Genomic DNA, 12,799 nt, shown 5'->3' with positions numbered 1-12,799 from the left:
TTCAGCAGGGCTCTCATAACTTTGTCATTCAGTGAAGTACGTGAAATAAATTTGGTCATCTTTTGTTTATCTGGAGAAAGGCTTTGGAAATAGAAAGTGATAAAATCACTGATGTCTAAGCATTGGTAGAGCAAGCAGAATGTTCTGGGAATGTTTGGATTATATTAGGTATTCTGGCAGATTTTGCTGCTCTGGCCATATTCCTGCTTTTCCTTTCATTAGGCTGTGTACTTAGCTTCTCTTTTTGTTTCCTGATGGTTGACAGAGCGGTGCAGTGTGGGGCTTTAAAGTGTAAGGGCAAAGTAGTTTTCAGTCAGTAGTTTTAAGTAGTAGATGTGTCAAGTAAAACAAATATCATCATGCTATTCAATAGGTCATATTGCTGGGGAGTTGGTGAGAATAAGGGCTCCAGTGGAAGGTGTTAAGTCAAGGGAATGTTTCCTTTGAAGGGTGTGATTTATTTTATTAGGTTGGCAATTTTGGAAAATATGTACTTTTTTACAGAATAGGGTTTCCTTTGTCATTTTTTAGGTTGGATCATGGGCTGGGTCGTGAAGGCAGTATGGTACCACCTGGTCAAGGCAATGTGGTGCCTTCAAACAGTGACCCAAGCATGTACTTTCCTAATTGTTACCCTGGCCAGCAAAGGTGAACACTGATTTCTCTGTTTGTAGTACCCACAGTAACCAGCTAACAGCTGGCAGCCCCTGTTGGGAGCATGAGGCACAGCATGTGGCCTCTCGCTGTGTTACTTCTGTTCTGCTCTCTTGTTTAGGCTTTTACCCTTGGTTCAGTTCTTGCAGGGGGAGCAGAGGCTCCTGTGAGTGAGTTGATTTCTGCAGTAGTAGTATCAGCTGTTAGAAAAGAAGCACAGGACTAGAACGTAGTTTACAGGCCCACGTTCTCCAGAGCAGCGTTAAATGATCCCAGCTTCCACAATTTCACCTGGCTTATGGTTATCCTGTGGCTAAAACACTGAACATTTAGAAAGTCATCCTTTGTGGATAACATGTGTGTACCTTTGCTGAATTTTGTCTTACTGCATATACTCTTGGACAGCTACAGACAAGTCCCCTCATTTACATTGTTCTTTTAACTGGCATTGGATAATTTCTCTCCATCCATGTCATAATTTTAGAGACACTGAATTGCTATTTCTTTCTCTCTGGTCATCTCTTTTTAAAAGAAATTAGTTTTCTATGTTAGGAAAAATGAGGCCCCATTAGTTCTTTTAACATGTCAAGTTCCCCAGTTCTCTGTTTCTGTAACTCTTCCTGATAAATTTCTTCTATAATTATCCTCTAATTGTTGATGTGTTCTCACTGATAGTGTACAGAGAGAAATTACTGACATATTAGCCTGCAATACAGTGCTATTTATCAGTCCTAATGCTTTCCAAGTACTTGATTTCAGCAACCTAAATTTCATTCATATGTGCTAAAAATATTGCACTGTAGTGCTCCTCAGAGGTCTTAATGGCCGCAGGTAAGTTTCCAAGTGCAACACAACTTTGTTTCTTATTGTGTATGCTTCATTATGCAACTTTAATTAAAAATACACAAACATTACCAAAATTATGAGTACTGTTTTTACTCACTTTAAATTGATATATTCTTGAATAATCCAGAAATAATTCTAATAGCTTGCTATTAGAATTGTATTAAAATTGTAGCTTGCCACAATAATTTTTACCTGCAAACTTTTAGCTCTACACCAGACACTTCCCCACCAAGGATGGGCTCCCCATGTCTGCAGCTGCCTTTCTTACCTCTTTGCTGACCATACCCTCTTCCCATTCCTGACTGCTCCCTCTAAATCCCTCTGTTGTATTTTCATTGCTCCCCCTCTCTTCTATCTACTTTACCTCCTTCCTTCCACAACCAGCTCCAGCAGAGCTTACTACCTCAGGCTCAGGACCATAACCAGACTGTACCTACAGCTTGTTTCCAGATGGCAGATACCTTCAAGGTGCAAGATTTTCAGAGGAATTTACTTTTCCTGGTGGCTTGAAAACTCCAGCAGCTCTAAGTATTGATTTGAATGCTTTATTTTAGGCATGAACCATATGGGCAGCAGTATCCAGGACAAGGACCTCCCTCAGGACAGCCACCATATGGAGGACATCAACCTGGAATGTATCCACAGCAGCAGGTAGTAGAGGGGGGAAATAGCTATGTTCATAACATTTGTTTCAAAAAATTCACCCAGGATTCTGTATTGAAAAATTTGTTTATAAAGTGTATGTTTTTTGGCACAGAGGAGCATTGTAATTCTGGTCAAAGTCACAGCCTGTATGGATAACCAATGTATGTGCAGCTGTAGGTAAATGTGTTCCTTACACTGGAAGAATGTAAATTCTAACAGATGTTCTGTGGCTTTGGATGTGCATCAGGTGATTGTCCCAAGTTAATAACCAGCAGACTGGGAAAGTATAAAGCATAGTTAAGTGAAGTGACAAACAGAAGTGAAGTAACAAGTGAAGGAACAAATAGAAAAGCTGTTTGGATGACAGGTTCAAGGACCTTAATTTAATGTCATGCAGCCAAGTGAACCCAACAGAGAACTGGAACAAAGTAAAATGAGCAACACTCTCAATTATTTTCAGTGTTCTGGTGGGTCATATGAGATACCTATCTTTAATTTAGATCAGAGGGCATATTCCAGCATGATGTCTCTAGTAATAATATGGTACAAAAACATAGGAGAGAATGTTATTGGTGTTAAAAATAGTTTAAAAATTTGTACATTGCAGTCTCTCCAATTCCTACAACTCAAAAATACAAATTATATTAATTAATAAGATTTTTTTGTTACATGCATGATTAATACCTTCTGAGCAAAATCCCACATTAGAAGTCAATAGCAAAACTCCACTGACTTCAACAGGATCAGTTTCATTCTGTGTGTTATTGATTCGGTTCTAGTCATACAATACCTGAAGTTGGCTTTCAGAATAGAAAGCATTTCCTTATTATAAAAAACTGAAATGTAAACTAGTTTTGAGCCAATTTCAGATAGTTCTTTTCAGTTTGGGATAGAGTTTTACTAGGAAATAGGGGTCAGGAGTTGGGAGTGCGGTGGGGAGAAACCAAAACAGATCTTAGATTGCACTGTACTAAAAGCATATATAAATTTAAATTTCAGAATTTCTTGTTTATCTCTTTGGTTGATAACATCTCAAAGATGGCATAATCAGAAGACTGTTTTGTTGTTTTTTATGACGAGCATATGCTAGCAGTCTAGGTGATTTAGTGGGGGAACTGCAAAGATATATAACAGAACAGTTTGTGATATTCCATGCTAACATGTGCAGGGAATATATTAACTACATGTTCCTTTAAGCAAGGAGACAGCTAGAATTGTAAAAATATATTTGGCCCTGTCCTTAGTGCTGTTTATATATTTTGTACAATGACTCTTGAAAGCAAAATGCATTAATGCAGAAAAGCAGTGGAGAATGAAGGACAAGGATCCTGACCAGCCTCAGCTTCTCTTTCCCATCCCCAGAGGATTCCACTTCTTCATTTAGCTAGACATTCTGTTGCCATTAGCTTATTTACAATTTCCTAAATCTTACTCTGTAGTGGTTCAGGAGGAATGTGAAAAACGACCCTTTCAAAGCTTTATCTACAGCCCGAAGGCTAGGGAATGACCTGCAAAGGAGGTGATTGGAGCATGAACTCCTGGGGCTAATGAAACACTTGGAGCCAGGTTTTCCAGTTCCTGTATGAATGCTTTCATCCCAAGAGCTATTATGCAGCAGGTGCCCTGTGTTGGTGGCTTTTTGTCCTCTGTGAGGTCTCAGAATTCCACATCTCAGTGGAGAGACACGTTGTGCAGTCTCAATGTCCTGCTGAGCTTGTCCACAGGAGGGAGGAGCTCAGGTGCAATATTGTCCTCTGCACTGGGGACCATTGGGCACATTGGCACTGCATGTACCAGGGTGCTGAAGTGCTTTTAAAAAGGCACATGCTTCATTCCCAAGTGTCTGCTGTGAGCACTGAGTCACTGTGGCAAAACAAACACGACCTTCTTAGGTGTGGCTGCTGCCAAGTCATTGCTTAATGTATAAATTGGCCCCAAGGGTGCAATTTGCTACAGCAAATAGTTCATGTAAGGCTGGAAATAGGTATTTCTCAGATAGCCAGAAAGCTTCTACAGTAAGTTTAAAAAAAATACTTTCATACAATATAGTAGTTGTGGTTTTATGTGCACCAAAGTTGGAAGATGACTTTATGAATCCCAGAGCTGTTTTAACTTTCCCATATTGAATACAGAGAGAATTTTATCTGATCTTAACTCTAGTACATTAGTATACATTGTACAATGCTACTGAGCTACTGAGTTTCCGGGGGAGCTGTAACTTTGAATTTGCCATAGATCATATATTCAAAAATCACCCATTTAATTCACATTTTTTGCTTCAGAACACTCAGTGTGGTTTGAACTGTGGAACAAACTCCCACAGGAACTAAGGACCGCTGCAAACCTTACCACCTTCCCCTCAAAGAGCAACATGTCTTTTTTTTGTTCTGCCATCTTAAACATAAATACATTCAAGCTTGTATGGTTTAAAAACCACTCAGCTCTCCCCGAGGTAAAACAGCTTACCTCACACAACATTCCCCATTTGAGAGGGTGAGAAACAAAGAGGGAATAAACCATAGGTGGCAGCTGTTAGTTACATTGCTTAATTCATTATAGAACAGCAGGGTAAGAACCTGCATAAACTAGAACAGAACGTTTGGATGTGACCATTTGCTGTAATAATCTCACAGTAAATTAAATGTAATTAGGATGATTTGGGAAGAGGACAGTTGCCCAAAGAGGACAGTATTCCTGGGAATTACACAGAGTGTCAAATGCAGCAGATTGTTTTCTCCTATTAATAAATTTATTGTCTGTAGCTGATGTCATATTGTAAGATTCAGTGTTTCAGACATGCATGCTTGCAGCATATCTTGTTACTTTAAGAGTTTATTCAGTGCTTGTCTCTTGAAATGATTCACTGGGTGGTTTTGAATTTTTTTTAAGATTTTTCTTCTTAATAGACTAAGCATAAAAAAGAAGTGAAAATATCTTAGTTGGTGAGGACTGTTGCCTTTTCATACATGTATGAAATGACCAGTGGAATTTAGTCTCACAGATGGGGAAGGAAAGGAAAAAAAATAGAGCAAGCATAAGAAAATTTAGCCCAAGGATAAGCTTCCATTTAGTATTCATTTATAAGCACAGCAAAACAGAGGCTTAAAAAGAAAGCACTGGATCAAGCCTAACAGCGCTGTGTGCCCGACTCTGGAGTCGGCATGATCCCTCTAGAACTAAGCGCCTTCAGCTTTTTGAATGAGCTTTCATCCAGTATATTCGTGTTGTGGGTGGAGTAAAAGTGACACATCTTTCCAAAATTTTCTTTCAGAACTACAAGAGACACATGGATGGCATGTATGGGCCTCCAGCCAAACGCCACGAAGGGGATATGTATAACATGCAGTATGGCAACCAGCAGCAGGAAATGTATAACCAGTACGGCAACGCTTACACAGGGCCTGACAGAAGGCCAATGCAGGGACAGTACCCATATCCATACAACAGGGAAAGGATGCAGGGCCCAGGACAAATGCAGCAGCATGGAATACCTCCCCAGATGATCGGTGGCCCCATGCAGTCGTCATCCTCCAGTGAAGGTCCTCAGCAGAACATGTGGCCAACACGAAATGATATGCCTTACCCTTACCAGAACAGGCAAGGTCCAGGAGGCCCTGCACAGGCCCCTCCGTATCCAGGGATGAATCGCACTGATGATATGATGGTACCTGACCAGAGGATAAACCACGAGAGTCAGTGGCCTTCTCATGTCAACCAACGGCAGCCTTCTTATATGTCATCCTCAGCCTCCATGCAGCCTATCACTAGACCTCCTCAGTCATCCTACCAGACACCACCCTCTATGCCAAACCACATCTCCAGAGCTCCAAGTCCAGCATCCTTCCAGCGCTCTTTGGAAAACCGTATGTCTCCAAGCAAGTCTCCTTTCCTACCCTCCATGAAGATGCAAAAGGTTATACCCACAGTTCCAGTGTCACAGGTCACAGGACCTCCACCCCAACCACCACCAATTAGGAGAGAGATTACCTTCCCCCCAGGCTCTGTAGAAGCATCCCAACCAGTCTTAAAACCAAGACGAAAGATTACCTCAAAAGATATTGGTAAGCATCAAAAAAAACCCTAATATAAATTGTGAGGAAAGGGACTTTGATTCTGGTTTTGGGGTTTTTTTCACATTTTAAGACACTCTTGACAAATAGTGAACTTTGGTAACTACAATGTGATTGTTTTCAATAAAAACTTAATAACGTGCATCAGTGAGGATGATAGGTAAAACTCATCCCAGACAATCTGACATGAAATGAAAGCAGTATTTTATATGGAGACTTGAGGTCTTCGCAAATGCATTAAAAATGAAGCTTGCCTCAGATTTCAAAATGAGATGTGTTGAAAGGTCCTTTAGAATGTCTGTTAAATCACCAGTACAGCATTTAGCTTAGCAAAGCTTTGTATGTTTTTGTTCCATGGAAGCTCATGCTGTTCTGCTCTGTAGTTGCAGTCTCTGCTTTCCTTGAATGATCCATTAAATCATTCCACAGTATTTGTCCTGTTTGTTTCTCCCCCACTTCTTAAAAAGATCCCCAAGTATTTTCTTATCTTAAATTTTGGTTACATTTCATCCATTCAAGTTTTCATACTTCAAATTTCCACATTCCTGACAGAGTATTCTGCCTTGTTTACTGATGAATTGGGTTAGTCAAGTTCTTTAAGTTTGTACGATTGTTTCAGGCTCAGCAGTGTCAGGAAGAAGGGCCTTGCCAGGATATTCTCCAGCACTAAGGCTTAGCAGCAGTTACAGAAAACTGAACAGAACTAAGCAGTGAAAATAGGGTCTTAATCAGTAGCCACTTAATTTAAATTTGCATCCTCAGAATGTCACAGTTTACTCTTTCAGAATTCACTAACAGTCTCTACGGATGCACTAATACTGTTTTACTTCTCCCTCTTTCTCCAGTAACTCCTGAGGCCTGGAGAGTGATGATGTCTCTTAAATCTGGTCTTTTGGCTGAAAGTACCTGGGCGCTCGACACTATTAATATTCTTCTGTATGATGACAGCACTGTTGCTACTTTCAACCTCTCTCAGGTAGGTGGGAAAGCATTATACTTCCCAACTTTACAGGGAAAGAAAAGTGAAACAAGACACTTAGGAAAATGCTGCTGGCTTTTCCATTTTTTTCTAATTAACATATATTTTAATATTGAAAAACTTGCACTTGTTTATGATTGGCAACAGTGAGTAACAAGAGACAGATATAGGTCACATAGAGGAAATAAAGAAGCCTGAAGAAAGGATGTTTCTTGTAGAAAGAAGAATGTAGGAATGTAAGAATTTTAGCACTGCCAAAAGCCTAATGTGTAAACTCACACACATGATAGTATAATCCTTCAAAACAGCAGTATGTTAGTAATCATTCTTAATCTGTGTTTCTTTAAAGACTTTGCAAGACTATATTAAACTGGTTTTTGGTGACAACTTGTCCTGTTCAGTACTTCCCTGTGAGACTGTGGGATTTTATTTAATTGCTTATTTTCTGTTCCGTTTCTTCTTCCAGAGAATTAAGTTTTCTCAGGAATACCAAATTGACAATTTAAAGGCTAAAATCCACTGTCTATCCATAGTATACAAGCAACATAGGATTTAACAGTGTGTGCTTTCGCCTCACTGCCTCCCAGCATTTTTCAGCTCTGCTCTAATCATTTGCCTGTTAGGTGGTAGTAATAAATGGCATGCTGATAATTCACATCATCTAAAATTTGTACAAATTAAATATTCAGTTTCTCTCCTCCATTCATTCCTTGGTTACTAATAGTGTAGCTCATAATTTTTTAAATATAATGACTTTTTTTTTTAAATACAGACACAAATGGTACATTACATCCCACCTGACTTTAGAACTAGGGATATCTATAGCATGATTTATCTCACCCAGAAAAAGAGATCTAAAATAGGTCAGATGAATCATACCCTAGAAATGGCCTGTAAAAGACCATTGATTATAAAAGGAATCAAGACAATTAGGTTAGGTTGTGTGACTAGTGTGGGTGTTTGAAGTTAAAGGAGGTGAATCTCCTCTGAATTCTGACAGAAATTGTGTTAATATACCCTATGCAAATGGCACAGAATACCAGACATATTGTAAATACTTATATTCTTTTGTTATGTTTGCTTTGGACTCTGTTTCCAGTGGCAGCCAGGATCATATGATGCCTGGTAACTCCTGTGGTTTTGATAAGCATCAGTTTGTTCTTAGTTCTTTGAGAAGCTGGCAATCATAACAGAATATAGAATGGACAAAATAGAGAATGGACATTTTACTGAAAACCCATTAATGCACAATTGAAAAAAATCCACATTAAAAGCCAGAAAATTGAGCTGAATGCATCATAACAACAAAGAATTTTTAATAATAAAGCCACTAAGTGTAAATTAATACCAAGTCCAAGTACTGCCTTTCCATAAGAAAGTGATTACAAGTTAATTAAGAAGATTAAACCTAAATGAAAACTGTTTCTGAAGGGTGACTTACAGCACCAGCCTCCAATAACAGTTTTAAACTACTGCCAGACAAAAAATTGATCTATTCCAATAGAGATGAGATATTAATCTAGGATATCAGTACCTGGACCCTGAACTGCAGGTTCCTACATGACAATTGGTTTTAGAGACAAAGGAAGAAAGGAAAAATTGCAAACTTTAGATATCTAATAAAAGTACAAATCAGAAAAAATAGCCAAGTTAGGAACTTCAGTACTCTGTACAAAAAATGAAGAGTAATAGGCATTTCCAAGGGGACAGAACAGCTAAGCCAGATGTCTACTGTGGCTTAAAGGAGACATTAATAAAGTTCTGTACCTCTCATAGCTGAAGCAAACAGAGCCATGATAATTTGACATTATATACTGTTTGGACAGACTCTAGAAGAATTTCTTTTGATTAACTTCTGCCATGCAGAACCTAGCCACAAGTCCACAGCAGGATGAGACAAATATTCACACATGAATGCATCAGTGTTCCTAGTAAAATTCCATGCAGACAAAAATACTTATGTGATTATTATGTTCTTTCTTTCTTCTTCCCTCAGTTGTCTGGATTTCTTGAGCTTTTAGTAGAATATTTTAGAAAATGTCTGATTGACATTTTTGGAATCCTTATGGAATATGAAGTGGGAGATCCAGGCCACAAAGCACTTGATCATAAAGCAGCCAAGAAAGATGATAGTCAGTCCTTGGCAGAGGATACTGGAAAAGATGAGAATGACGAATGTATTGACTATTTTGATGAAGATGAGGAGGAGGGGGAGGATGAAAAGGTAGAAGGAGAAGAAAAGAGCATTGTTTTTTCTACTCCTGGTGCCATTGCTGATCCAAGTGAGAGGCCAAAACAAGCCAGTAAATTTGACAAGCTGCCAATAAAGATTGTAAAGAAAAATAATCTATTTGTTGTTGACCGATCTGACAAACTTGGACGCGTTCAGGAATTTGATAGTGGACTTCTCCACTGGCAGCTTGGTGGTGGTGACACAACTGAGCATATCCAGACTCACTTTGAAAGCAAGATGGAGATTCCACCACGCAGGAAAGCCCCTCCTCCCTTGAACTCTCCAAGCAAAAAGAAGGACCTCGAGGGGAAAGGCGAATCTGAGGAGCAGCAAGAAAAGAGTATAACAGCAACCATTGATGATGTCCTCTCAGCTCGGCCAGGGGCACTACCTGAAGACTCAAACTCTGGTTCCCAAACAGAGAGCAGTAAATTTCCCTTCGGGATCCATCAAGCCAAAAGCCACCGGAATATTAAACTGCTAGAGGATGAGCCAAGGAGCCGGGATGAGACTCCTCTATGCACCATAACTCACTGGCAAGACTCCTTGGCCAAACGCTGCATCTGTGTGTCAAATATCGTCCGTAGCTTGTCTTTTGTGCCTGGCAATGACACCGAAATGTCCAAACATCCAGGCTTGGTGCTGATACTGGGAAAGTTGATCCTTCTTCACCACGAGCATCCAGAAAGAAAGCGAGCACCGCAGACTTACGAGAAAGAGGAAGAGGAGGACAAAGGGGTGGCCTGCAGCAAGGATGAGTGGTGGTGGGACTGCCTCGAGGTCTTGAGGGATAATACATTGGTCACATTAGCCAACATTTCTGGGCAGCTAGACTTGTCTGCTTATACGGAAAGCATCTGTTTGCCAATTTTGGATGGCTTGCTGCACTGGATGGTGTGCCCGTCTGCAGAGGCACAGGATCCTTTTCCAACCGTGGGGCCCAACTCAGTTCTTTCGCCTCAGAGACTTGTGCTGGAGACCCTGTGTAAGCTCAGTATCCAGGACAATAATGTGGACCTTATCTTGGCCACCCCCCCATTCAGCCGTCAGGAGAAACTCTACGCTACTTTAGTTAGGTACGTTGGGGACCGCAAAAACCCGGTCTGCCGAGAAATGTCCATGGCGCTCCTATCGAACCTTGCCCAGGGGGACACATTAGCAGCAAGGGCAATAGCTGTGCAGAAAGGAAGCATTGGAAACTTGATAAGCTTCCTGGAGGATGGGGTCACTATGGCCCAGTACCAGCAGAGCCAGCATAACCTCATGCACATGCAGCCTCCGCCTCTGGAGCCGCCTAGCGTAGACATGATGTGCAGGGCAGCCAAGGCCTTGCTGGCCATGGCGAGAGTGGACGAGAACCGCTCCGAGTTCCTTTTGCACGAGGGTCGTTTGCTGGATATCTCAATATCTGCTGTCCTGAACTCTCTGGTTGCATCTGTCATCTGTGATGTACTTTTTCAGATTGGGCAGTTATGACATAAGTGAGAAGCCAAGCATGTGTGAGTGGAGATTAGAGGGTCACATATAACTGGCTGTTTTCTGTTCTTGTTTATCCAATGTAGGAAGAAGGAAAAAAAAAGAATCTTTGCTCCTCTGCCCCATTCACTATTTACCAATTGGGAATTAAAGAAATTATTAATTTGAACAGTTAAGAAATTAATATTTGCTGTCTATGTGTATAAGTACATCTTTTTATTTTATTTTTTTTAACCAAAGTTGCTGTCTAGTACATTCAAAGGTCACACTTTTTTTCCCATAGATTATCCTTTTCAATGTTCTTTTCCATGTTTGTATTGCATATTTTTTGGGAAGCGAACTAGTGACTTTTTAAAAAAAATGTTATGGCAAACCATTGTATGATGGGGAAAAAAATCTCACCACTTTGAAACAAAAAGGTGAAAAATAACCAACATACCAAGTTCCTGTGTGTTTTATTTTTTCAGATAAGGAAAAAATAAAAAAAAACTTGTATACCATCACCCAAAGCTCTGTGCAATAGAAGATTCTAGTGATGTAGGTATAGGGGATCAAGGAGGGTGTCAGTCAGTAGTCAAAATCCAAAACAATACTGATTTCTCCTCAGGAGAAATGGTTATATTAGGCTAGGAGCAAAACAAAACAAAATAAGTCAAGTTAAAAGATTTTTAAACAAAACCTGAAGTTAAACATCAATTGCTTCCTCACCAGAACTGTCTTGTCTACATCTTTTTTTTTTTTTTGACCTTCCACAATGACAGTTCTTCACAATTCCTTTAATCATTTTTTAAAATATTTTTTTATTGCCTAAGGGCCGTGATGTATATAGAAGTTGTACATGAAACATACCCTCATTTTTTTTTTTAGTACAAAGTTTTTAGTTTCTTTTTCATGATGTGGTATCTACAAAGTGATAGTAGAATTATTTTTTTTTCTTTCATTTGGGCCATATCTCCAAAAAATAATAAAAAAAAAAGAAAAAAGAAAAAACCCAACACAGAAAACCAACAACTGAGGGTAATGTACAAGTTTCTGTATGTATAAAGTCATGCTCTATTTCGGGAGAGCAGCCGATCACAATTTGCTTTATAAATCAAGGTGTGGAAATGGTTACGTATGGATTGATTTAAGAAAATGGTTACCAGTCTACAGACAAAAAATATATACAGGAAGAAAAAAAAGGAAGAAACACAACTTCAAAGATTTTTCAGTGACAAGAATCTGCATTTGTATTTCAAGATAATGTAGTTAAAAAAGAAAAAACTTGATGTAAATTCCTCCTTTTCCTCTGGCTTAATGAATTTCATTTATTCAGTATAAAATCTTTATATGTTCCACATGTTAAGAATAAATGTACATTAAATCTTGTTAAGCACTGTGATGGGTGTTCTTGAATAGTGTTCTAGTTACAGTGTGGGATATCGGAAAGCAAACTAATTGCAAGAAAGAGCAATAATAGTTATTCTCTTTCCCCTACTTTATTATTATGACCTTCAAAAATATTATGCTATTGTATTGCAGCAACTTGCTCTTCTTTTAGTAAAGCCTTCTCACATCTCAGAGAAGCATTTTTAATTATTATATATAAAACCACAAAGCCTCAAAGGGGAAGACATGGCTGACAAGTGATAGTTCTGACTATGCAGGTACCCAGTCTCCGTGCTGCGTTTGGGGGACTGAAGGCAGATGTTAGAAAAAGTGACAAAAGATTGTGTTAAAGCAATAACCAACTGGAAGAAATCGATCTGTATTCACTACCTGTAATTCTCTCTGTTGGTGAAAGGTGCAAATACCCCAGTGATGTGGGTATTTAGAATAAACACCCACCCACTTCTGGATACTGTATGTCTCATTGCATACTTACGTGGCCTCTTATGCTGGGAGTCCCCCATTAAA

General features: G+C 39.4%; 1 protein-coding gene across 5 annotated transcripts in view; it reads left to right on the top strand.

The window, feature by feature from the left end:
* The window catches only part of ARID1B (AT-rich interaction domain 1B), a 243,544-nt gene extending 231,260 nt beyond the window's left edge, over window positions 1–12,284 (top strand). For 2 of the 5 annotated variants that reach the window (XM_031056279.1, XM_031056274.1), the window contains 4 exons: window positions 2,055–2,151; window positions 5,417–6,206; window positions 7,061–7,191; window positions 9,191–12,284. In XM_031056279.1, the coding sequence (XP_030912139.1) occupies window positions 2,055–2,151; window positions 5,417–6,206; window positions 7,061–7,191; window positions 9,191–10,903 (2,731 nt within the window). In that variant the 3' untranslated portion in view covers window positions 10,904–12,284. The remainder of the gene's footprint in view (window positions 1–2,054; window positions 2,152–5,416; window positions 6,207–7,060; window positions 7,192–9,190) is intronic. The other 3 variants (XM_031056277.1, XM_031056275.1, XM_031056276.1) reach the window with 2 other exon arrangements.
* The last annotated feature ends 515 nt before the right edge of the window (window positions 12,285–12,799 follow it).

Source organism: Geospiza fortis, unplaced genomic scaffold (assembly GCF_000277835.1).
Source record: "Geospiza fortis unplaced genomic scaffold, GeoFor_1.0 scaffold162, whole genome shotgun sequence".
Taxonomy (NCBI): domain Eukaryota; kingdom Metazoa; phylum Chordata; class Aves; order Passeriformes; family Thraupidae; genus Geospiza; species Geospiza fortis.
This window is presented reverse-complemented; position numbering and strand designations above follow the sequence as displayed.